Here is a 23569-nt window from a genome sequence, read left to right as displayed (position 1 = left end):
CAGGCAAACCGATACTCACAATCTCTCATAGTTAGTGTGTCACTCTCCCCCTCTTCTGGTGGAAAGGGGAAGTGGTTGAAATGCTGCTCTTACTCTGAACAGAAATTAACCACAAAGAAACATTTTAGTAGTAGTGGACTAAACTCCACTCCATGGTGAAGGAAGTTTATGATGATCTTCACCAACTGTGTGGAGTCGAGATCAGGCTTTGTGGAATCTAGCTCTGACTACATCTATTCGCCCAAGGTAAATTCTTCAAAACATTTAAATGATGAAACTCCCACCGTGTACCAATGTTTTATCTCAGCAGTTGCATGCCTTTCTTAGTTTGCTGAAATCCAAACTTTTTCAATAAACGTTAATCATATACAGCTACTGAATGTTTGCACACAACTCAGTGCAAATGCTCATCCCCATTAAATCTCAACAAGGAACCAGTTGGTGGTGGTATTTGAACATTTATTGAAAAAGTATTGTTTTCAGCAACCAAAGATGACAAATATAGGTACGAGGTTGGCGTTTCATAATGACATGTTTTGAAGTATTGACCTTTGGGCAAATCGATGTAATCGGAGCTGGATTTGACAAAGTCTCGGCTCCACGTCGTTGATGAAGTTCAACAGAAACTTCCTTCACTGTGGAGTTTAGTCAGCAGTGTAAATAATAATTTTTCATGATGACGATTTGTGATGATGACAGTGTCTTTATTTGAATATCTTATAGTTTTATTGCATGTGGAACATGGAATTCGGGTAGCTACCAAATCTATATCGGACAGTTGAGAATGAAAACACAGACAGCTCTTAATATACATTCATAGCATCCGTTACTTAATGGGATTGGATGATGATTAGTGTTATTTTACTGTACATTTTTAAATCCGGTGGACTGTCAAATGTTAACCACATGCAGGAACCTCTGACACCTTTAGCATGCAGTGTTAATGTCTATATGAGAATCACACTGATAGCTGACATGTGAAATCAGTCTAAAGTACATGTTTTCACTCAACTGCTTACCCTGTTCACATTATATGAACCATCCGCCACATAGATATAGAGTTGTGGCCAAACCTACAGACCAGGAGGCGTGTTCATTATGCCGATCCTGTTGCAAATCTTTTCTTGAACAGAAGCAAACAGAACGAAACGGGGACAGAACTACCTGAGTTTCTCCAATAGAAACGTTGGTTGTAGTTGCAAAATGTTCCATTTTTGCAACTGTTTGGACTGAGGATTATAACCGAGTACACATTGCATCTCTCATGAGGAACTATTAGGTTCCTCAGTGACAATAAAGTGTGTGTGTGTGTGTGTGTGTGTTGACAGGACATTGACAGAACTTTCCCAGTACAGCATGACCCTAATATTCCAGTCTTGACAGAGGGCATTTTTAACCTGTCTCACTAAAAGCACAGCCAGACCCCGTCTAGCGTTGACTTGAACTGGACCATTTGAGCAAAGCGGGCAGTCTTGAAAAGCCTCCCAAAAACCTTGTTTAAATGGATGAAGAAGTGTTTTGCCCCAAAGGTTATGAGAAACAATGCACTTAGCCCACGATGGTGAGATGGGTCACTGTGTGTAGATAACCTTTGGACCCCATACTAATGGCGCGTTCAAGGACATTTTCAACATGCTAACCGGATGATCAGGCACTTGTATAAATACAACCCGTTAGCAATCTGACATTTTTTTTGTTTCCTAGTTCCGACTAGCACATGGACGTGGCACAGGGGCCAGAGGAGATATGGGGAGAGGTTCTTATTTAGGGGTATATCCCAAAGCATCTATTTCCCTTCTTACAGTAAACTCATATTTAGTCTGTGTATTTTGATCACTCATACTGAATGTGAAGCTGGCCACAATTGCTGCAGCATAGACTCCAGCAGAGAGCAGCATTTGGCAACAAGAGACAGATTCAACACAGTGGTCCGGTTTGCCCACTGGTAGTCCCTGTATTTCTTTGTCCAGTTGAAGTAATTGATTATAAAATATTTTACATTCTATATCTACTAAACACCTATTGTTTTAGATCCAAGATGCAAACGAGGTCATTTATTGTATGCACACAGCCAGCTCAGCTCAGAAATCACCTGTGCGGTATACTGTGTACAAAACATCAGGAACAGCTTCCTACTATTGAGTGGCACTCCCTTTTTGCCCTCAGAACAGACTCAATTCATCAGGGCATGGACTCAACAAGGTGTCAAAAGCATTCCACCGTCGTGTCAAGTTGGCTGGATGTCCTTTGGGTTGGTGGACCATTCTTGATACACACGGGAAACTTGGGCGTGAAAACCCCCAGCAGCGTTGCATTTCTAGATACAAACCGGTGTGCCTGGCACCTACTACCATACCCTGTTCAAAAGCACCTAAATGTTGTGTCTTGCCCGGTCCCCCTCTGAAGGGCACACATACACCACCCACGTGTCAAAGCTTCAAAACCCTTTAACCCGTCTCCTCCCCTTCATCTACACGGATTGAAGTGGATGTAACAAGGGACATCGATAAGTGTGTACAGCTTTCACCTGTTCAGTCCATGGCATGGAAAGAGCAGATGTTCCTAATGTTTAGTACACCCAGTGTATATTGAACACTTGCTGACTAGGGACACCTAAAACGGCACAATTACCAGACTACTAAAAGTTCCTGTTAATGAGGGGGAACACCTCAATTAGTATAAGATATTAGTATAAGTAGTATAAGATATATTTGTGACAGGCCATCTATTGAGGAATGGAATGGACCAGACAACATGATAAAATAATATATATATATATCTCATGTTGTCTGGTCCATTGGTCCATTCCTCAATATATATACATATGTTATTTAAAGAAAAGCACATTTTTTTGTCCATTAAAATAACATAGAATTGATCAGAAATACAGTGTAGACATACAGTGTAGACATTGTTAATGTTGTAAATTACTATTGTAGCTGGAAACGGCAGATTTTTTATGGAATATCTACATAGGCGTAGAGGCCCATTATCAGCAACCATCACTCCTGTGTTCCAATGGCACGTTGTGTTAGCTAATCCAAGTGTATCATTTTAAAAGGATAATTGATCATTAGAAAACCCTTTTGCAATTATGTTAGCACAGCTGAAAACTGTTGTTCTGATTTAAGAAGCAATAAACTGGCCTTCTTTAGAGTAGTTGAGTATCTGGAGCATCAGCAGTTGTGGGTTCAATTACAGGCTCAAAATGGCCAGAAACAAAGCATTTTCTAATGAAACTCGTCAGTCTATTCGTGTTCTGAGAAATGAAGGCTATTCCATGCGAGAAATTGGCAAGAAACTGAAGATCTCGTACAACGCTGTGTACTACTCCCTTCACAGAACAGCGCAAACTGTCTCTAACCAGAATAGAAAGAGGAATGTGAAGCCCCGGTGCACAACTGAGCAAGAGGACAAGTACATTAGAGTGTCTAGTTTGAGAAACAGACACCTCACAAGTCCTCAACTGGCAGCTTCATTAAATAGTACCCTCAAAACACCAGTCTCTACGTCAACAGTGAAGAAGCGACTCCAGGATGTTGGCCTTCTAGGCAGAGTTGCAAAGAAAAAGCCATATCTCAGACTGGCCAATACAAAGAAAATATGAAGATGGGCAAAATAACAGACACTGGACAAAGGAAGTCTGCCTGAAGGCCAGCATCCCGGAGTCACCTCATCACTGTTGACGTTGAGACTTGTGTTTTGCGGGTCCATGCATCCAAAGCTCTCTCTATGAATTTGAAATGGTTACATTTCTCCAGCCCCATCCATCAGCTTTTTACCCGAAATGGGGGTGAAGTAAGCTTTGTTATTGTTTCTACTGCTGCTTGCCGTTTTTAATGAACAATCACATACACCTGGCACTGGCAGACCAACAAGGGTGCGTTCACAATAGGTTGACAGTTCTACCCGTTTTGCACCAGGTTATCAGCCTCTCTCATCTGGACATCATTTCCTTGTTCTACGCAGCCAAGGAAACTTTTGGACCGTGAAAGGAACCTCACACAATGGCTCTTCCATATTTGTATTAATTGATCCTGGCGCTTCCTGGTCCATTTGCTAATGTTCGTTTTCAGACATCACACGAGGAAGAGAGTACTCAGGAGGACTAAAAAGGTTTTCCACACAGGACCAATGGCCCCTGCCCCGTTGGCATTGGGCTCCTCAACCCTGGCTTCACCATGCTCTGGTACCAAGCTGCTGGTCAGGTAGGCTCCGGTACTGGGGATCCACAGGGAGCAGTTGTAGGCCCCTTCCCCAGAGATGGTCTTTCTATTCAGGGAACTAGTTATTGTAAAAAATGTTCCTTCCTTCACTTGTTTAGTTTTGATTTTAGGGTCCCCAGTCACATTGTTGTGTCCCTGGAACCAGTGCACCTCTCCGTCAGGGTAGACCTCAGTGAAGGTGCAGGTTGGGCCCTCCTCACTGACGCTGGGCTGGGCCTCCCTGTAGCACTCTGAATGGAAACAGAGCAAGTTTTTTTTAAACACCAAGAATATGGCTGAGGTGGAGGATTCTTGAGAAATGGTGCAATGCGCTTCCGTAAGCCCCCTGACACCATTAGTCATACATTTTGCTCAGTGGAGGCACTATAAAGTGCCTTGTACTTCCTGGTGGTTAGGCAATGTCCATTTGCTACCACTGACCTATATGCAATATTGACAAACAGTGCAAAATACCAATTGCAGAGGAGGCTGGTGGGAGGAGCTATAGGAGGACTGGCTCATTGTAATTGCTGGAATGGAATTAATGGAACAGTGACTACTATTCCATTTAACCCATTCCAGCCATTACAATGAGCCAGTCCTCCTATAGCTCCTCCCACCAGCCTCTTGTCAAAGTCTTCGGGAATACATGCTTGACAGATGTCTAGGTTATGACAGTATTACATGAGTAATACTGCGCCTCCCGGGTGGCGCAGTGGTTAAGGGCGCTGTACTGCAGCGCCAGCTGTGCCATCAGATCCCTGGGTTTACGCCCAGGCTCTGTCGTAACCGGCTGCGACCGGGAGGTCCGTGGGGTGACGCACAATTGGCCTAGCGTCGTCCGGGTTAGGGAGGGATTGGTCGGTAGGGATCTCCTTGTCTCATCGCGCACCAGCGACTCCTGTGGCGGGCCGGGCGCAGTGCGCGCTAGCCAAGGTGGCCAGGTGCACGGTGTAGCCTCCGACACATTGGTGCGGCTGGCTTCCGGGTTGGATGCGCGCTGTGTTAAGAAGCTGGTTGGGTTGTGTATCGGAGGACGCATGACATTCAGCCTTCGTCTCTCCCGAGCCCGTAGCAATGAGACAAGATAGTAGCTACTACAACAATTGGATACCGTGAAATTGGGGAGAAAAAGGGGTAAAAATTTAAATTAAATAAATAAATAAAGAGAATAAAGGGACACTCGCCTTGCAGCTTCACCGTTGTGGTGACCTCCTTTACTCCTTGATTGGAGCGCAGCTTGCACAAGTAATTTCCCTGCTCCAGTGGCTGTACCTGCAGCAGAGTCAGGGTCAGCTGTGTCTGTGGGGTATAACTACACTCCATGGCACTAGGTGTGTTCCCTGGGTGGGTCCCCATCACTCCAGTCGCGTTAACATCACACAGGCACTTCCCGTCCTGCCCGACCCAGGCCAGATGATTGATTGACAGCCCCTCCTGGAAAGTGGAGATTCTGCATTGGAGGCTAACACTCTGGTGACATGGCACAATCAGAGAGCCATCAGTGCTTAGCTTCACCAGCTCTGTGGATTAAGGAGATATTGGAGTTAGTTTCTTCACTAAGCTCTCTTGGAATGGCTGTGCTCTACTAATGCTTGTTCCTGACTTAAACCATTCCATTTGATGTTATGAAGTGTTTCAACTTGATTTGCTTACCTGTCGTGAGCGTGACAGCAACACAGAGCCAAAGTATCACAGTTTGCTGGGTGAATAGGTTCATCTTGTGTCTCCTGACTTAATCTCCTATAGAGAGACATAAGTTACACATTGGTCATGTTAAACTAGTACAGTATGTCCCTCGCACTCAGTCTACCGGATATTCACCTTCACCTGTTGCAAACACAGTGCACTCATGCAACTGATGGATCCTTAGAAGAAAAGTACATATCTGATGCAACACTACATCACTCTCCCACATCGTCAAATAGTCCTTACACAGCCTGGAGGTGTGTTTTGGGTCATTGTCCTGTTGAAAAACAAATGATAGTCCCTCTAAGCGCAAACCTGATGGGATGGCATATTGCTGCAGAATGCCGTGGTAGCCATGCTGGTTAAGTGTGCCTTGAATTATAAATAAATCACTGACAGTGTTACCAGAAAAGCACCCCCACACCATCACACCTCCTCCTCCATGCTTCCCGGTGGGTACCACACATGCAGAGATCATTCGTTCACCTACTCTGCGTCTCACAAAGACATGGCAAATGGAACCAAAAATATAAAATTTGGACTCATCATACCAAAGAACAGATTTCCACCAGTCTAATGTCCGTTAATCGTGTTTCTTGGCTCAAGCAAGTCTCTTCTTCTGCTTGGTGTACTTTAGTAGTGTTTTTTGTTGTTGCAGCAATTCGACCATTAAGGCCTGATTCATGCAGTCTCCTCTAAACAGTTGATATTGAGATGGGTCTTACTTGAACTCCGTGAAGCATTTATTTGTGCTGCAATCTGAGACTGGTAACTCTAGTGAACTTATCTTCTGCAGCATAGGTAACTCTGGGTCTTCCTTTCCTCTGGCGGTCCTCAGGACAGCTAGTTTCACCATAGTGCTTGATGGTTTTTGTGACTGCACTTGAGGAAGCTTTCAAAGTTATTGAAATGTTTTGTATTGACTGACCTTCATGTCTTAAAGTAATTGACTGTCATTTCCCTTTGCTTATTTGAGCTGTTCTTGCCATAATATGGACTTGATCTTTTACCAAATAGGGCTATCTTCTGTTTAGCACCCCTACCTTGTCACAATAAAAAATGATTGGCTCAAACGCATTAAGAAGGAAATAAATTCCACAAATTAACTTTTAAGAAGGCACACCTGTTAATTCAAATGCATTCCAGGTGACAACCTCATGAAGATGGTTGAGAGAATGCCAAGAGTGTGCAAAGCTGTCATCGAGGCAAAGGGTGGCTATTTGAAGAATCTCAAATATAAAATATATTTAGATTTATTTAACACTTTATTGGTTACTACATGATTCCATTTGTATTATTTCATAGTTTTGATGTATTCACTGTTATTCTTGTCACGCTCGCTATCCTCAAACTCCCTGTCATAAATCGACCAAGGCGCAGCCGTGCATGTAGTTCCACATCAGTTAATGAAAGTGAAACCGAAACAATCCAAAAAAAACAACAACAGGTAAACAGCAAAGACCGTGACGCAACCGAGGTGCACACACGGAAAAATAATTACCCACAACACACAGTTGGGAAAAGGCTAACTAAGTATGGTTCTCAATCAGAGACAATGATAGACAGCTGCCTCTGATTGAGAACCACACCCAGCCAAACACATAGAAATAGAAAATCATAGAACATAGACTGCCCACCCAAATCACACCCTGACCAAACCAAAATAGAGACATAAAACGCTCTCTACGGTCAGGGCGTGACAATTCTACAACGTAGAAAATTGTAAAATAAAGAAAAACCTTTGAATGAGTAGGTGTGTCCAAACTTTTGACTGGTACTGTACATTACATATGTGGTGTTTGGGTCGACTGGACCCGGGGGTAATACACGTGTGGAAAAGTGTGTGTGTAGGTGAAAACTTTTTTCTTTTTTTTAAATGGAACAAAAAGGTTTGCTATGTGCCTTCACTCTGTCTTCCTCTTCAGCATAGCATCAATACCCTGTCTGTCTCTTTGCCTGTCTGCCTGTCTCCCGCTTTTCTCGCACTCTTTACCCTTTGCAGTGTGTGAAACTACACACCATCTAGTAGGAATCTGTAGAATGTTATTACATTCAGGAGAAGGATGGTGGTGCCCCATCCACCCGACCCACAGAACCCAACAACTCCAATAACAGAAGTAAGTGTGAGTGATGTTGTTGCATGTGTGTGTGTCTGACTCTCCTACCTTGGCCTGCTGTAACTGTATGTTAGTGATATGTTAAGTAAAATTCCTGAACTAAATGTTTTAATCATTCTATATGGCAGCCGGTGGCAACAAGAAGAAGAGCTGGGATGTGTGTGGACCCAAGAAGGACAGGAAGACAGTACACATCAAGAGCAAGAAATACATTTGCAACACACACACAGTAAAACTCTGTCTCTCATGTGGTGTGTAGACCGGCCTTAATTTGGTTCAATTGGGCTCATTTCCATAAAATTCTGTATGTAGAATTAGTCTTTCCAATTTGTTCAGTTCAACCACACATAAACCGTAATGAAAACCTTGTTTCATTTATATTTGTTCAAGATAAACATGATTTATTCCACCCGTGTCTCGATTATAATAGATTTTTGTTGACAAAAATCAAATTTTATTTTAAAAACGAATAGCGGTTTTATTGATAAATGTGATGTCACCATGGAAAGGCCAAAACTCCATCCCACCCCGTAGTTTTGACAAGTTGGCTGGATGTCCTTTGGGTGGTAGACTGGGAAACTGTTGAGCGTGAAAAACCCAGCAGCGTTGCTGTTCTTAACACAAACCGGTGTGCTTGGCACCTACTACCATACCCTGTTCAAAGGCGCTTTGTCTTGCCCATTCACACTCTTAATGGCACACATACACAATCCATGTCTAAATTTTCTCAAGGCTTAAAAATCCTTATTTAACCTGTCTCCTCCCCTTCATCTACACTGATTGAAGTGGATTTAACAAGTAACATCAATATCGGATCATAGCTTTCACCTGGATTCACCTGGTCAACTTGTCATGGAAAGAGTGTTTTGTACACAGAAAAATCACTTTTGACTGCACTAGGCCTTTAAAAGTACAGCTAGATAAGTTATATTGCGATAGGTCTGACGGATACAGAAGCAAACTTGACTCACCCCAATGTGAAGTAGTGCTTGTCCCTTGCTTCTTTGAGTAACTGTTTCTGAGTCCTTCTGAGCTACTTCTCAAATAAATCCTCCCATTTCCTTGTAGGTTCCTTTAGCAAGGTAAGGAGGCTTTGTGGGGCTGCTGTACTTATCTCTGAGAAGGGTATGTCTCATAACTACCACTTGCTGCTGTTCTGAAAGAGAGTGAGAGAAAGTGTGTGTGACAGAGAGAGTGATGGGTTAATGATAAGTCAAGGGAAAATGTCATATAATAGGAGATGTTGCTCTGATTGGGTGCCAACATCAAAGGGTGAGAGTGTTGTTGCAGAAATCACTCCCACTCACGTCATTGGCTCATTCATAATAAGGAAGTGCTTTCACTTGATAGGTTTCAGCGTTAACTTTTTCAACGTCATCGCTTAGACATGGTCAAATGGATAGAATGTGTCTTTACATTTGGTACTATAAGTTTATGACAGTGTTTTGACTGACATCTTAATCTCACAGACAGCATATTCAAGTAACTCATCAATGTATTCATGTTGTAGAACAAGGGTGAAAACACAGATGTTCTGCAAATGATCCTGCAGTAACAGGATCTCAGAGAGTGTGTTATAAAGTTTTGCGAAGGTTTGCGAAGTTCAAAAACATTTGAACCCTTTTTTGCTCGAGTCATCTATCATCATCACACAGTCAGACAGATAAGACTTCATTAGTGAGTGTTCATGCCACTTTGTTTCCTGAGTTGAAAAAAAAAAAAACGATCACCCTCTGCGCTAGCGTGACACACACCTACACTCATCACTCCGAAGTGCCCTTTAGATGGTCAGTTTACAAAACGCCCATGGACAAAGTAAATCACTAACCACTGTACCTGACAAGCCTTTCTCCTGCGCCGAGCTTGTATGTAAGCTGTGACAGTTCTACTCTGAGGGAACAGGTCAGGTCCCCCAAACTGTCCCTTGAGTGTTGTGGGTGTGAGGCAACTCAATATGCATGTAGAATTCTGACTATACCTTGACCCCTCAGTGGTGGATGACGTCTAGTGGAACACCCCAGGGTGGGAGACAACAGCAAAGAGAGAGGAGCCTGGCAGGGTTTCACTGATGGCTGACCCACAGGGCTGACCTCTCTGTTGGACCTATGTGGTCTGCTGTGTGGAAGTGGTGTGTGCGTGCAAGTGTGTGTGTGTGTGTGTGCTGCAGTTCTTCTGTCTGTGTATGTACTGCATATGGTGTACTCTCGTCTGTGTGTGTGTGTGTGTGCGTGTGCGTGTGTGTTCAGGCTGACTGTCTCAGCTCTAGGGCATCAGTTCTCCTCCCACATCAGCACTGCAGTAGCTGCCAACAACAAAGATATAGGAGACGCTGCAGGCTCCAGTAACATGAAGGCTACATCTCCACTAAAACAATACACCGCTATAGAACAGAGAGCCTCTGCCTGCTTCATCACCAGCCCACTACCAGTGCTTACGTTTGAGATTGAACATGGTGGTAGCGTGAGACGAAGAGATTTTCTACCGTGTTCTGACCTTTTGTGCTGTACCCCACACTAGGCCGTGTTGATATAGCAACGTGCTGCTTGGATGCCTCTCCTCTGATAGGTGTGTATATTCCTCAGTGCATCTGCATTTTAATGCTCAATTGTTTGGTCTGCCACCAGCACAGCAACCTTATGTGATGGGAAACAAGCCATGTGCTAAGAGCAACTTTGAATAAAACATGAAGTCTAATAATAACTGTGTTGTCGCCACCGACAACAGGAAATCTTTGCCAACAATGCCACGCTGCATTTCACACTTTCAGCCAACCGTCTCCCTGCAAATGACAGAATGCGGTGACTCTTTCTATCTCTGTCTCTCTCGCCCTGGCACGACACACTGCGTTACAGTTTATTTTCACAGCTTGTCGACACTCATCCAATACTTAATTGCTGTTGGGCCAGATTATCCCAAAATGCTTTTGAGTTTTTGTCCCCGTAATGGTGTCTAAAATGATCCGGCTCTAATGCGAGTGACTCATGCGACTTTGCCGAGGTAGTTCGTAAAGTCGTTAAGTTAACATTTTCAAAAGTTGACACTAATTCCACACTGGGAGAGAGGCTGTGGCATGACTTTCTGCACTCTGGGCAGTTGTCATGGTTATTAGTCAGGTGGATTTACGATCGCATTTCCGTGGTAATCCTAGACCAGAGGTGACAGCGGCCTATCGGTACCAAGCACATACTTTATGCCCTTCCGCCTCATCCTTCTCCCCTTTTGGCATTTTGGAGATATCCTTGCCTGGCTGTTTTAAGCTTGTACTAGGTCAGCTTACTGTATGAATCACACTTCTCCCATATATCATGAGCCAGAGTCCTAAGGGACAAAGTCAAAAGTACAATCCAAAGTACCAATTGTTATTCAACTCCTTAGGCCCTGACTATTATGACTAAAGCCAAAGCTATACAAATCTTCTGCAAAGTTCAGCTAACTTGGTTTGATATGTAGAATTCTGATGGGCACCAAGTTGGCACCAATAGTTTGGAGAACAGTTTTCCAAACTCTACAGTTTTGTGCTTAAACCAGACCAGCTCAGCTCCTCTGAGCAGTGGCAGGTCAATGAATGATCTTTTGGTCATACTCTCTGGCTGAATTTCTTAAGTGGTCTTCTAATGTCTGTCCCTTTTCTCTCTCTCCCTCTCTCTCTCTCTCTCTCTCTCTTAGGACTGGACAAAGCAAGAATAAAAGGGGATGGTTAGCTTACACAGACAGAGCTGTTACATGGGACCTGCAGAGCTGCCAGACCTCTTTACTCGGTCTGCCTCTGAGAAGTTGAAAGGAGAAGGAGCTTTTAGGCCTAGTCCATTAACTAAAGGGCAAGCGAGTAACTGTTCTCCCTCTCCATTCCATCCCCATCTCTCCATGGAGCTTTTCTCAGTGCTTTGTCCACTTCAGGGGCACAGGGGCATCTTCGAAATGAGATGGAATGTTGACCAACTCCCACCACATTCCCTACCCACTCAAGCCTGGAAGGCTACAAGAAAAGAAATGGGTATTTTTTTTATGTTTCATGGAGAAGTGATGGAGTGAGTGGTAAGCCAAGAAAGAGTTGGTTGTACCTATCACCATTTCTCATTTATATGTGTTGTATGCCCCTTTCTAAAGGTAGTTCCTCAGCAGGTTACTGTACTCAGGGGTGTTTTTTGACCTTTTCATCACGAAATAGTTGATTTCAAACATCTAAGAACTCAAACAATAGTGTGAAAACAACTCTTCAAAGAGGAACGCTAATTTAAAGGAAATGGGTTGTACTATATTTCAATGAAAGAATATGAGAACATTTGGGACTTTCCCCTTTTTCCCATGAATAGGCCGTTTATTCTATGGCTTGCAGCAGCTCGTCAGAACATTTCTGTTGCATGTGTCAAGGTTTGGCACAGCCTTATAAACTTTGACCCAAGGAATTAATTCTCATTTTTTAATTTCATGCATTGTTTCAACTTCTACATACCAGTCACAGCAAGGTTGGACTCTCCTGTGCATCTAATATTTAGCTACACCACAACATCTAACATCGAAATGTAGCATTGTTATCATGTGTGAGTCATCACGTGTGAGGCATTACGAATGAGGACTATTGGGAACTTTTCTCCTGCCTGTATCCATCAAAAGGCCAATGAAAAGCCATTTGACATCCCATCAGACCTTATCTCTTCCACTTCAACTCCCTCATGCGACCACAATAACCCAATGACAGACAATGTTATATCTGTTGGATGGGAGTCATTGACACATGGTGGAAGAATGGGCATGCTGGGCCGACTGTTACACAAAGTAACACAGAGGAACTGACATTCATAGATGGCCACATGGCTTTAATTTTCTCTCATAGAAGATGCATCTCAATACTCTAAAGCAGCTGCTTTCCACATTTCCTTTCCCTCATCCACTCCACTGGTGAAAGATTCCACACAAAAAAATACCCACCATGTTACTCTTGCCTGCGCTGTATTTTCATCCTAGTGCAGATAAATGGGAGAGGAAGCCACTTTACACTATTGAGATATACCCAAAGTTCTGTACAGGCTCCTTTACTCACAGTAAGCAACAGCAGCACTCAGTGCCACTAAAAGGAGCTGCATGGTCAATCCGATGTCTGCATTCCTACTTCTTGCACTTCGCGGAGCAGCGCAGAGCTATTGTGAAGGAAGTAGTCAAGGAAATAAGTTTGTGTTCATACAGGAACTCCTGCCCCCACGTACCGTCAACCAATCATGTCAATGTGGAACTATACAGAGCCCTCCGCATTGTTACAAAATTTGAGAGGTGCACGACAATGACGTATAGTTTGATTTGACCTCTGCCCCCTCTCATTGACACCATGGAAATTCAAGGGTGACCGGGGTACTGCAAGCATTGTTTGCAGAAAATAGGATCTCCCATTATAGTGAATAGACAAATGCCGATCTTCATGATAAATCTTTGTCTTTGATTTTGTATTTTATTTACACAATCATGGCAACAATAACTGCTTCTAATACACCAGATGTATGTCCTTGAACCAATTATTTTTTAAATCACACACAGAAGAAGTTCTAAGAATAATTTTGTAACTAATGGGAGTTACTCAATGAGGGGGCAGCACTGAGCTAGCCTGAAATGTCACTTCCTGGAGTAACTCAAACGGCGCAGGTTATGTCTCCATGAGATGCCATCTTAATAAAGGGGAACTGCCTCCTAGAACCAACTCCGCTGGTTATAAACGGCCCGTGTGGCATCGATATGAGTCAGAAACATGAATTATAGTGTCAAAATTGACTACAAAATGTAAATAAGACCAGTAAAGTCAGTCTCGTCCAAAAACGAGATTTGGATGTGAGTGCGTCATGACGAGTATGGGTTGGGTATGGATTACTTACATAAAGAAGCTAAGTCAATGGCTACAGAGGGACTTATCTTTAAAAGGAGTCCTAATAACCAAGGCTGAAGGTATCTCTAGACTAACATATGGTGCTCTATCTTTATATCTTGACGGTAAAATAAGCAAGGAGATAGACCAGATGCTTTTCAACTTTCTTTGGAGAAACCGTACCCGTTACATTAGGAAAACTGTTGGAAATGAACACTTATGAGAATGGCGGACTGAATTTTCTGGACTTATTACTTTACTTTAAATAATACTTTGAAGATCAATTGGATAAAACAATTCCTAAGAAGACCCACTTCTATCTGGAATTGTATTCCTCATCATGTCTTCTCTGTCTTCTCTACTTCTGGTGGCCTTAACTTCATGTTGTTTGGCAATTATAATATTGACAAAGTTCCAGTGAAACTCTCTGCTTTTCATCTGCAGGTTCTCTTGTCATGGTCCTTCATTTATAAACACAATTTTTCTCCACACAGATATTATATATGGAATAAATCGGGATATATTGTATAAAAATACCTCTTTGTTTTTAGAATATTGGTTCCGAAATAATATCCTATTGGTGAGCCAACTGGTAAATGCAGAGGGTCTTTTACCCAGTTAAAGAATTCTTATCACTTTACAAGGTCCCTGTAACACCTACAGATTATGCAATTGTTTTAGATGCCATTCCCTCAGGTGTTGCTATGTTATTCAGGAACGTGTCAAGACCTGACCCTCAGAGCCTACCTTCTATTGACCCTGTTGACTCATCAGTAGGAAAGATTTGTTTCTCTTTTGGTCCATTCAACAACAGAGCGATACGAACCTTGTTTCAGCAGGATGTTGTATCTATCTATACCTTATGTCGTGCCTTATTGGAATGGATTTATTGATAATATCTGTTGGAAAAAAGTTTGGATGTTGCCACACACATACCTACTTGTTAACAAAATTATGGAAGTTTCCTTTAAAATTATTCATAAATATTATCCTGCCAACCACTATATGAAGAAGTTTAAGGAAAACATCAACTCAAATTGCTCCTTTTGTAATGACCACCCAGAAACAGTGTTGCATCTTTTTTGGCATTGTATGCATGTAAGAAAACTGTGGCAAGACATCAGTAGGTTTATAATTGAACACATTTATGAAGATTTGACACTATTGTGGAGAGATGTACTGTTTGGATTCTTTACATACAATAGAAATAAGCTGAAACATTTTTATGTAATTAATTTCATTATTATTTTGGCCAAATTTCATATACACAAATGTAAATTTACAAACAGAAAACCACATTTTCATACCCTACAAAAAGAAATTGAACTGTTTTTTAAGACGGTTAAATGCTCTAACAAAAAAGCTGTTAGAATTGTAAGTATATGCATGTCCCTTAAGGTCCTTGTGTAATTGTAATGTGATATTGTACCCCCTAGCTCGATTGTCCATTGTTTGTAATCTATGTATGCTTGTGTTCCCTCATGTGCTTTATGTATTGATTTGTTGTTAATAAAAAATACAAATAACTTACATATACTTGCCCACTTTTGCTAATGATGTCCAATTTGCAAAAAGACAACAAGGTGGGATCCGCCCCCAGCTGCTATGTGTTGTGGACATGTTGTCAAGTCTGCAACGCATGGACACTTGCTCAGCATAGTGAAAATTGGCTTCCATAAAGTTGGTGCAAACTTCTAATACATTCAACAATGTTGCGCAAGATGGCAAAGAATGTATTACATACAACAAACGTACGACACGACAGCTGTGACTGGTGTGTGGTGAGTAACTAGCTAGATAGCCATGATACTGGGATCTAGCTAAATAAATAGCCTCTCCCTAGGGGTGGGTATATGGAACGTTCCAACAACTTTGTAAAGTACAAGGTTGCCAACAAACAACGCATACAAAGTAGCACAATCAATTCATCTTGCTTACTGCCAAATAGGCATACCCTCACCACGTAGCTTATTCTTAATGTTTGTCCATAGGCTACCAGAGTGAGGACAGACATTTTTTGGAGTAAACGTGGTGAGTGAAAAACTTAATGAAAGCCAACTCCCTACCTGGCATCTTATTCGACAGCTATACAGCTTTGTACACGTTATTTGTTGGCAACCTTTTTTGGAACAGATTCCTGTTGGAACGTTAAACAAATTATACCCACCCTCTCCCTAATGTGTAATATTATGTATTGTCATAGAGAGGAAGATTTGCATAGGTGCAACACCTGACGATAAGGTTTGATAGGATGTAACGTTAACCAGCTTGCTATCAATAATGTTTCAACTCAAACTAGCTAGCTAAGAAGATCCCTGCTAGCTAACGTTATCTAGCTAGCCAATTCATTTCAACTCGGACAAAGATATTGATAACTAACCTGATTTTGATAAATAACAAAGATATTGATAGCTAACCTGATATTGATAACTAACCTAAACTGATTTGCAAGTTAGGTAGCGAGCTACTTTTATGAGAACAGGCAGGTTGTTTGGGTTAGCACTCGTTCTCCGTAACCCAGACCCTGTCGGCATTCTGCCTTTACTGTAATGGAACTGGGAGTCAGGATCAAGGGCTAGGTTAGAACCAGCGAACGTTAGCTAGCATTCAGGGGCTTCGTTTGCTTCTAGTGCTAAAACAACATGCCTGTTCTCATGAAAGTCTATTGTGTATTGTCTAGCGCAAAGATAAAGGAGGGTACCTGTCTAGCCTGAGTACCAGTCTTTTTAGCTAACATGCTATAAATATGTGTCAGCAAGTATACAGCAAAGGAACAATACACATATGGTTGCATAGTAACGATGTCAGGGCCACTGGCCTGAATCTCAAACACGAGACCTATGTGGCAGGGTCTACAGAGAATGACAGATTACAAGGCTTTGAGGACAATACAGTGCCACTGACGCAGCCCGCTACCAAAGACTCTGTGGGCTCTGCTTCTCCGTAGCCAACGTGAGTAAAACATTTAAACATGTTAACCCTCGCAAGGCTGCCGGCCCAGACTGCCTCCCTAGCCTCTCCCTCAAAGCATGCTGCAGACCAGCTGGCTGGTGTGGTTACAGACCTATTCAGTCAATCCCTATCCCAGTCTGCTGTCCCCACATGCTTCAAGATAGCCACCATTGTTCCTGTTCCCAAGAAACCTAAGGTAACTGAACTAAATGACTCTCGCCCCATAGCACTCACTTCTGTCATCATGAAGTGCTTTGAGAGACTAGTCAGGGACCATATCACCTCCACCCTACCAGTCACCCTAGACCCACTTAAATTAGCTTACCGCCCCAATAGGTCCACAGACGATGCAATCACACTGCACACTGCCCTAACCCATCTGGACAAGAGGAATACCTACAGTGCCTTGCGAAAGTATTCGGCCCCCTTGAACTTTGCGACCTTTTGCCACATTTCAGGCTTCAAACATAAAGATATAAAACTGTATTTTTTTGTGAAGAATCAACAACAAGTGGGACACAATCATGAAGTGGAACGACATTTATTGGATATTTCAAACTTTTTTAACAAATCAAAAACTGAAAAATTGGGCGTGCAAAATTATTCAGCCCCTTTACTTTCAGTGCAGCAAACTCTCTCCAGAAGTTCAGTGAGGATCTCTGAATGATCCAATGTTGACCTAAATGACTAATGATGATAAATACAATCCACCTGTGTGTAATCAAGTCTCCGTATAAATGCACCTGCACTGTGATAGTCTCAGAGGTCCGTTAAAAGCGCAGAGAGCATCATGAAGAACAAGGAACACACCAGGCAGGTCCGAGATACTGTTGTGAAGAAGTTTAAAGCCGGATTTGGATACAAAAATATTTCCCAAGCTTTAAACATCCCAAGGAGCACTGTGCAAGCGATAATATTGAAATGGAAGGAGTATCAGACCACTGTAAATCTACCAAGACCTGGCCACCCCTCTAAACTTTCAGCTCATACAAGGAGAAGACTGATCAGAGATGCAGCCAAGAGGCCCATGATCACTCTGGATGAACTGCAGAGATCTACAGCTGAGGTGGGAGACTCTGTCCATAGGACAACAATCAGTTGTATATTGCACAAATCTGGCCTTTATGGAAGAGTGGCAAGAAGAAAGCCATTTCTTAAAGATATCCATAAAAAGTGTTGTTTAAAGCTTGCCACAAGCCACCTGGGAGACACACCAAACATGTGGAAGAAGGTGCTCTGGTCAGATGAAACCAAAATTGAACTTTTTGGCAACAATGCAAAACGTTATGTTTGGCGTAAAGGCAACACAGCTCATCACCCTGAACACACCATCCCCACTGTCAAACATGGTGGTGGCAGCATCATGGTTTGGGCCTGCTTTTCTTCAGCAGGGACAGGGAAGATGGTTAAAATTGATGGGAAGATGGATGGAGCCAAATATAGGACCATTCTGGAAGAAAACCTGATGGAGTCTGCAAAAGACCTGAGACTGGGACAGAGATTTGTCTTCCAACAAGACAATGATCCAAAACATAAAGCAAAATCTACAATGGAATGGTTCAAAAATAAACATATCCAGGTGTTAGAATGGCCAAGTCAAAGTCCAGACCTGAATCCAATTGAGAATCTGTGGAAAGAACTGAAAACTGCTGTTCACAAATGCTCTCCATCCAACCTCACTGAGCTCGAGCTGTTTTGCAAGGAGGAATGGGAAAAAATGTCAGTCTCTCGATGTGCAAAACTGATAGAGACGTACCCCAAGCGACTTACAGCTGTAATCGCAGCAAAAGGTGGCGCTACAAAGTATTAACTTAAGGGGGCTGAATAATTTTGCACGCCCAATTTTTCAGTTTTTGATTTGTTAAAAAAGTTTGAAATATCCAATAAATGCCGTTCCACTTCATGATTGTGTCCCACTTGTTGTTGATTCTTCACAAAAAAATACAGTTTTATATCTTTATGTTTGAAGCCTGAAATGTGGCAAAAGTTCGCAAAGTTCAAGGGGGCCGAATACTTTCGCAAGGCACTGTATGTAAGAATTCTGTTCATTGACTACAGCTCAGCATTCAACACCATAGTACCCTTCAAACCCATCATTAAGGTTGAGTCCCTGGGTCTTGACCCTGCCCTGTGCAATTGGGTCCTGGACTTCCTGACTGGCCGCCCCCAGGTGGTGAAGTTAGGAAACATCTCCATTCCGCTGATCCTCAACCCTCGGGCCACACAAGGGTGCGTTCTCAGCCCCCTCCTGCACTCCTTATTCACCCACGACTGCGTGGCCATGCACGCCTCCAACTCAATCATCAAGTTCAGATGACACAACAGTGGTAGGCTTGATTACCAACAACGACAACACAGCCTACAGGGAGGAGGTGAGGGCCCTCGGAGTGTGGTGTCAGGAAAATAACCTCTCACTCAATGTCATCAAAACAAAAGAGATGATCGTGGACGAGGGAGCACCCTCCTATCCACATCGACAGGACAGCAGCGGAGAAGGGTATAAGTTCCTTGGTGTACATATCACCGACAAACTGAAATGTTCCAACCCCACAGACAGTGACATCTATAACACCCAATGTCACAGGAAGGCAAAAAAGATAATCAAGGACAATAACCACATGAGCCACTGCCTGTTCACCCCGCTTCCATCCATAAGTCAAGGTCAATACAGGTGCATCAAAGCTGGAACAGAGAGATTGAAAAACAGCTTCTGTCTCAAGGCCGTTAGATTGTTGGAATAATTATATCTATTTTAATTCACAGGCTATACATAACCTGGTGGATTTGTTGTTCAGCAGTGTCGTGGGAACCCCCCACCACATCAGGAGCAGAAGGCTGAGGCAGTACGTGGCCATGCACCAGTCTCACATCAGGTTGGTCACATTGGATCTGGCTATACGTCTGATAAAGGAATTTATATGTTTAAAGTAATGACTAAAGAATTCCACCCTGAAACGTAATTAACGATGTGAAATGTATTAGAATTATTAGACTATTATCCAATAATGTATGGTTGAAACAAGTTAAGGGTGAGAAATGTGTGGTTGAGAAAACACAGAGGACAATTGAACTACACATTACCTGGTTGTAACTCTAAAAAACTTACGACAGAAAAGAGGACCTGCCAAGGCCCCTCTAATCTAGGGAGGAAAGGAACGGAGAGGAACTGCCAGGCTGGTAGAATAGTGATAAACGAGGAATGTGAACTGTGGAAAAAGATACAGCCCACCTACTGTTTGTTTGTGTGTGTGTGTGTGTGTATGGGGGGTTATAAAGACTGTTCACATTTTGGTTGACTTTAGAGCTCTCTGAATAAAGAACAACAAACCTTGTGCAGAATCTGAGTCTTTGCCTAATTATTATTAAACCAAGGGTCTTACAAACCTTGGGGATTGGTCAAAGCTTAAATTATTAATTAGTTATCATCATTGGGATTGAACATTCTCGTGACAGCGTCACAATACAATCAGTCGTCTGTCTTGGAGTTCACCTAACAACCATTGATAATATAGTGCTGTGTGTATCAACTTTACCTAGCTTTTCTACCGATGAAGGACAAGATAGGTTTGTCATGGAGTCCCCTGACTAAAATACAGATTGATACACTCAGCATTACAATTATAGAAGAGCCATCTATCACTTTTCATCGTATTTTGTTGTTTTTGAATTGAATGGGGTCGGGGGAACTGTCTTATATGAGACACTATACGAAGGGATGATGACTAACATGTTCCACCAAACAAAATGCTGATAGGTACAGTATCTGTATCGGCTGTGAATGATGGAAGAAAGACAAGTGTAATATTTGCACATTGTTATATTAGCAGGACACCACTTCTACAGTATTACGTGAAGGATTGTTTATTCTACATGGAACTATTACACTTGAAAGTCATCAGAACACTTTGTTTAGAATATCTACACAAGTTCAGCAATGACACACTTCTCATATTACTCTGTAGGCTACTGTCCGAGTCAAAGCTTCCTCCTGCAGGAAGCTAGGCCAGTACATACAGGGTGCAATGATAAGATCATCTTCCTGCATCTCATATCTGCCAGTATTCATTGAACTGTCATATCCAGGATGTAATGTCAGACACTCCACCACTCCTGCCACCTATCTGCACCTGTCTGTAACCTGTAATAAATCACATAGATGAAGGGGACTTCCTCACCCGCTGGAGACTTGAAGACAGAACTTCACCCAGAGAGCTGTGCATGTCAGTGTGTGGTTAGACAGCCAAATCCTTAGAATAGACATTGTGTAGAATGTCATGCTAGTTCTGGGACAGCTGAAGTTGTACCAACGATTTTTATGCTCCTTGTTCTGTGGTTGTACTCTATACACAACTTATTTTCATTTGTTAGGTAGTGTAGGCATACTGTCTTTACAAGCAAATTACTATGATAGCCTATTTACAGCAGAACATGGTTTGTCTTTGTAACACAAACACACCCATCGATTTTTGTTGTTGTTGATAAATGTAGCTACTTTCAAGATAGCCATGTTTGTGCAATGTCCACATGTAGCCTACACCTGTTGGAATACTAGTTCTGGGATTTGTCCTAACAGTGAGAGATGAGACGAGACAAAACTAGCTAGTTATATGTTGAAAGCTGAGTTGACTGAAGACCGGTCATTCAACTTTCAGTTGTTGATATCATTTCCACGGTAACATGCCTTTACATGACCATAATAAAACTTAAAGTTGCAAGCTACTTTCGCAGTAAGGTGTTGTATAATGAGTGTCTCATGAAACACATTCCAGACACTTGTACTTTTTGCTATTTTTGCATAACTGTGATTTGACAGAAATATCAGCTAGCTTGCTAGGCTATACCCAAGCTATGCTAGCTAGCTAGCTGCTGTCAGATTGGCTAAACACAAGGTTTGCGAAGGCTTTAGCCGACATACTGTATAGAACTGAATTAGCAGATCATTAGCAGGAACACGTCCTCAATTCAGCAGATCTGAATTAGCAGGAACAAGTCCTCAACTTCAAAACTTCTCTCCATAGCAAAGCTAGCCTAGCTTACCTTGCTGTCACTACGTTACTCACTACTGCCCTTGTTTGTTTGTTGTGATTGAATGGCAAAGACACACCCAATATACACCCACATTATACCACACCCTAAAGACAACTCTCGTTTGGGCTTCAGTAATGGCCGCTGCATTTCGTAATGAGCACCGTAAGAAACACGTTCATAATAGGTGAGTGCAGTTCACCTTTAACCGACTTCATTTGGCTTCAATGTGCTATTGAATCTTCACATATGAATGGTGTCACTTGATTGATGGCTTTGTCCATTCATATACAGTGCCTTCAGAAAGTATTCATATCCCTTGACTTATTCCAAATGTTCAAGTCTTGTCATAGATTTTCAAGACGATTTATTCCAAAACAGTAACTAGGCCACTCAGGTGATTGGTCTTGGTAAGTAACCCAGTGTCTGTTGAAAAACAGACTGAGCCAGGTTTTCCTCTAAGATTCCTTTCTTTTTCCCCTAAAAAAACTCCATAGTCCTTGCCGATGACAAACATACTCATAACATGATGCAGCCACCACCATGCTTGAAGATATGAAGAGTGGTACTCGGTGATGTGTTGTGTTGGATTTGCCCCAAACATACACTATTGGTCAAAAGTTTTAGAACACCTACTCATTTCAAGGGTTTTTCTTAATATTTACTATTTTCAACATTGTAGAACAATAGTGAATACATCAAAACTATGAAAGAACACATATGGAATCATGTAGTAACCAAAAAAATCTAAATGTATTTACATTTGAGATTCTTCAAAGTAGCCACCCTTTGCCTTGATGACAGATTTGCACAATCTGGGCATTCTCTCAACCAGCTTCATGAGGTACAGTAGTCACCTGGAATGCATTTCAATTAACAGGTGTGCCTTGTTAAAAGTTCATTTGTGGAAGTTCTTTCCTTCTTAATTTGTTTGAGCCAATCAGTTGTGTTGTGACAAGGTAGGGGTGGTATTAAAAAGAGATCCCTATTTGGTGAAAAACCAAGTCCATATTATGGCAAGAACAGCTCAAATAAGCAAAGAGAAATGACAGTCCATTATTACTTTGAAGGCCAGTCAATCCGGAAAAATTCAAGAACTTTGAAAGTTTCCTTAAGTGCAGTCACAAAAACCATCTAGCGCTATGATGAAACTTGCTCTCATGAGGACCGCCACAGGAAAGGAAGACCCAGAGTTACCTCTGCTGCAGAGGGTCAGTTCATTAGAGTTAGCAGCACCAGAAATTTCAGCCCAAATAAATGCTTCAGAGTTCAAGTAACAGACACATCAACTGTTCAAATGAGACTGTGTGAATCAGGCCTTCATGGTTGATTGCTGCAAAGAAACCTCTACTAAAGGACAACAATAATAAGAAGAGACTTGCTTGGGCCAAGAAACATGAGCAATGGACATTAGAACAGTGGAAATATGTCCTTTGGTCTGATGTGAGTCCAAATGTGAGATTTATGGTTCCAAACGCTGATTCTTTTTGAGACGTGGATTAGGTGAACGGATGATCTCCACGTGTGGTTCCTACCGTGAAACATGGAGGAGGAGGTGTGATGGTGTGGGGGTGCTTTGCTGGTAACGCTGTCAGTGATTTATTTAGAATTCAAGGCACACTTAGCCAGCAAGGCTACCACAACATTCTGCTGCGATATGCCATCCCATCTGGTTTGCAGTTAGTCTCACTATCATTTGTTTTTCAATAGGACAGTGATCCAACACACCA

At 42.3% G+C, this 23569-nt stretch overlaps 1 protein-coding gene across 2 annotated transcripts in view; it reads right to left on the bottom strand.

The window, feature by feature from the left end:
* Positions 1–683: 683 nt before the first annotated feature.
* The window catches only part of LOC110493665 (uncharacterized), a 43274-nt gene continuing 20388 nt past the window's right edge, over positions 684–23569 (bottom strand). Inside the window, exons 2-5 of one of the 2 annotated variants that reach the window (XM_021568063.3) lie at positions 8983–9167; positions 5862–5948; positions 5393–5728; positions 684–4456 (exon numbers count right to left, since the gene is read on the bottom strand). In XM_021568063.3, coding sequence (XP_021423738.1) covers positions 4080–4456; positions 5393–5728; positions 5862–5925 — 777 coding nt within the window. In that variant the 5' untranslated portion in view covers positions 5926–5948; positions 8983–9167 and the 3' untranslated portion in view covers positions 684–4079. The remainder of the gene's footprint in view (positions 4457–5392; positions 5729–5861; positions 5949–8982; positions 9168–23569) is intronic. The other variant, XM_021568064.3, reaches the window with a different exon arrangement.

The sequence above is a fragment of the Oncorhynchus mykiss genome, chromosome 17 (assembly GCF_057628025.1).
Source record: "Oncorhynchus mykiss isolate SJ-2025 chromosome 17, ASM5762802v1, whole genome shotgun sequence".
NCBI lineage: Eukaryota > Metazoa > Chordata > Actinopteri > Salmoniformes > Salmonidae > Oncorhynchus > Oncorhynchus mykiss.
The sequence above is the reverse complement of the archived record's forward strand: the minus strand, read 5'-3'. Positions and strand labels throughout refer to the sequence as shown.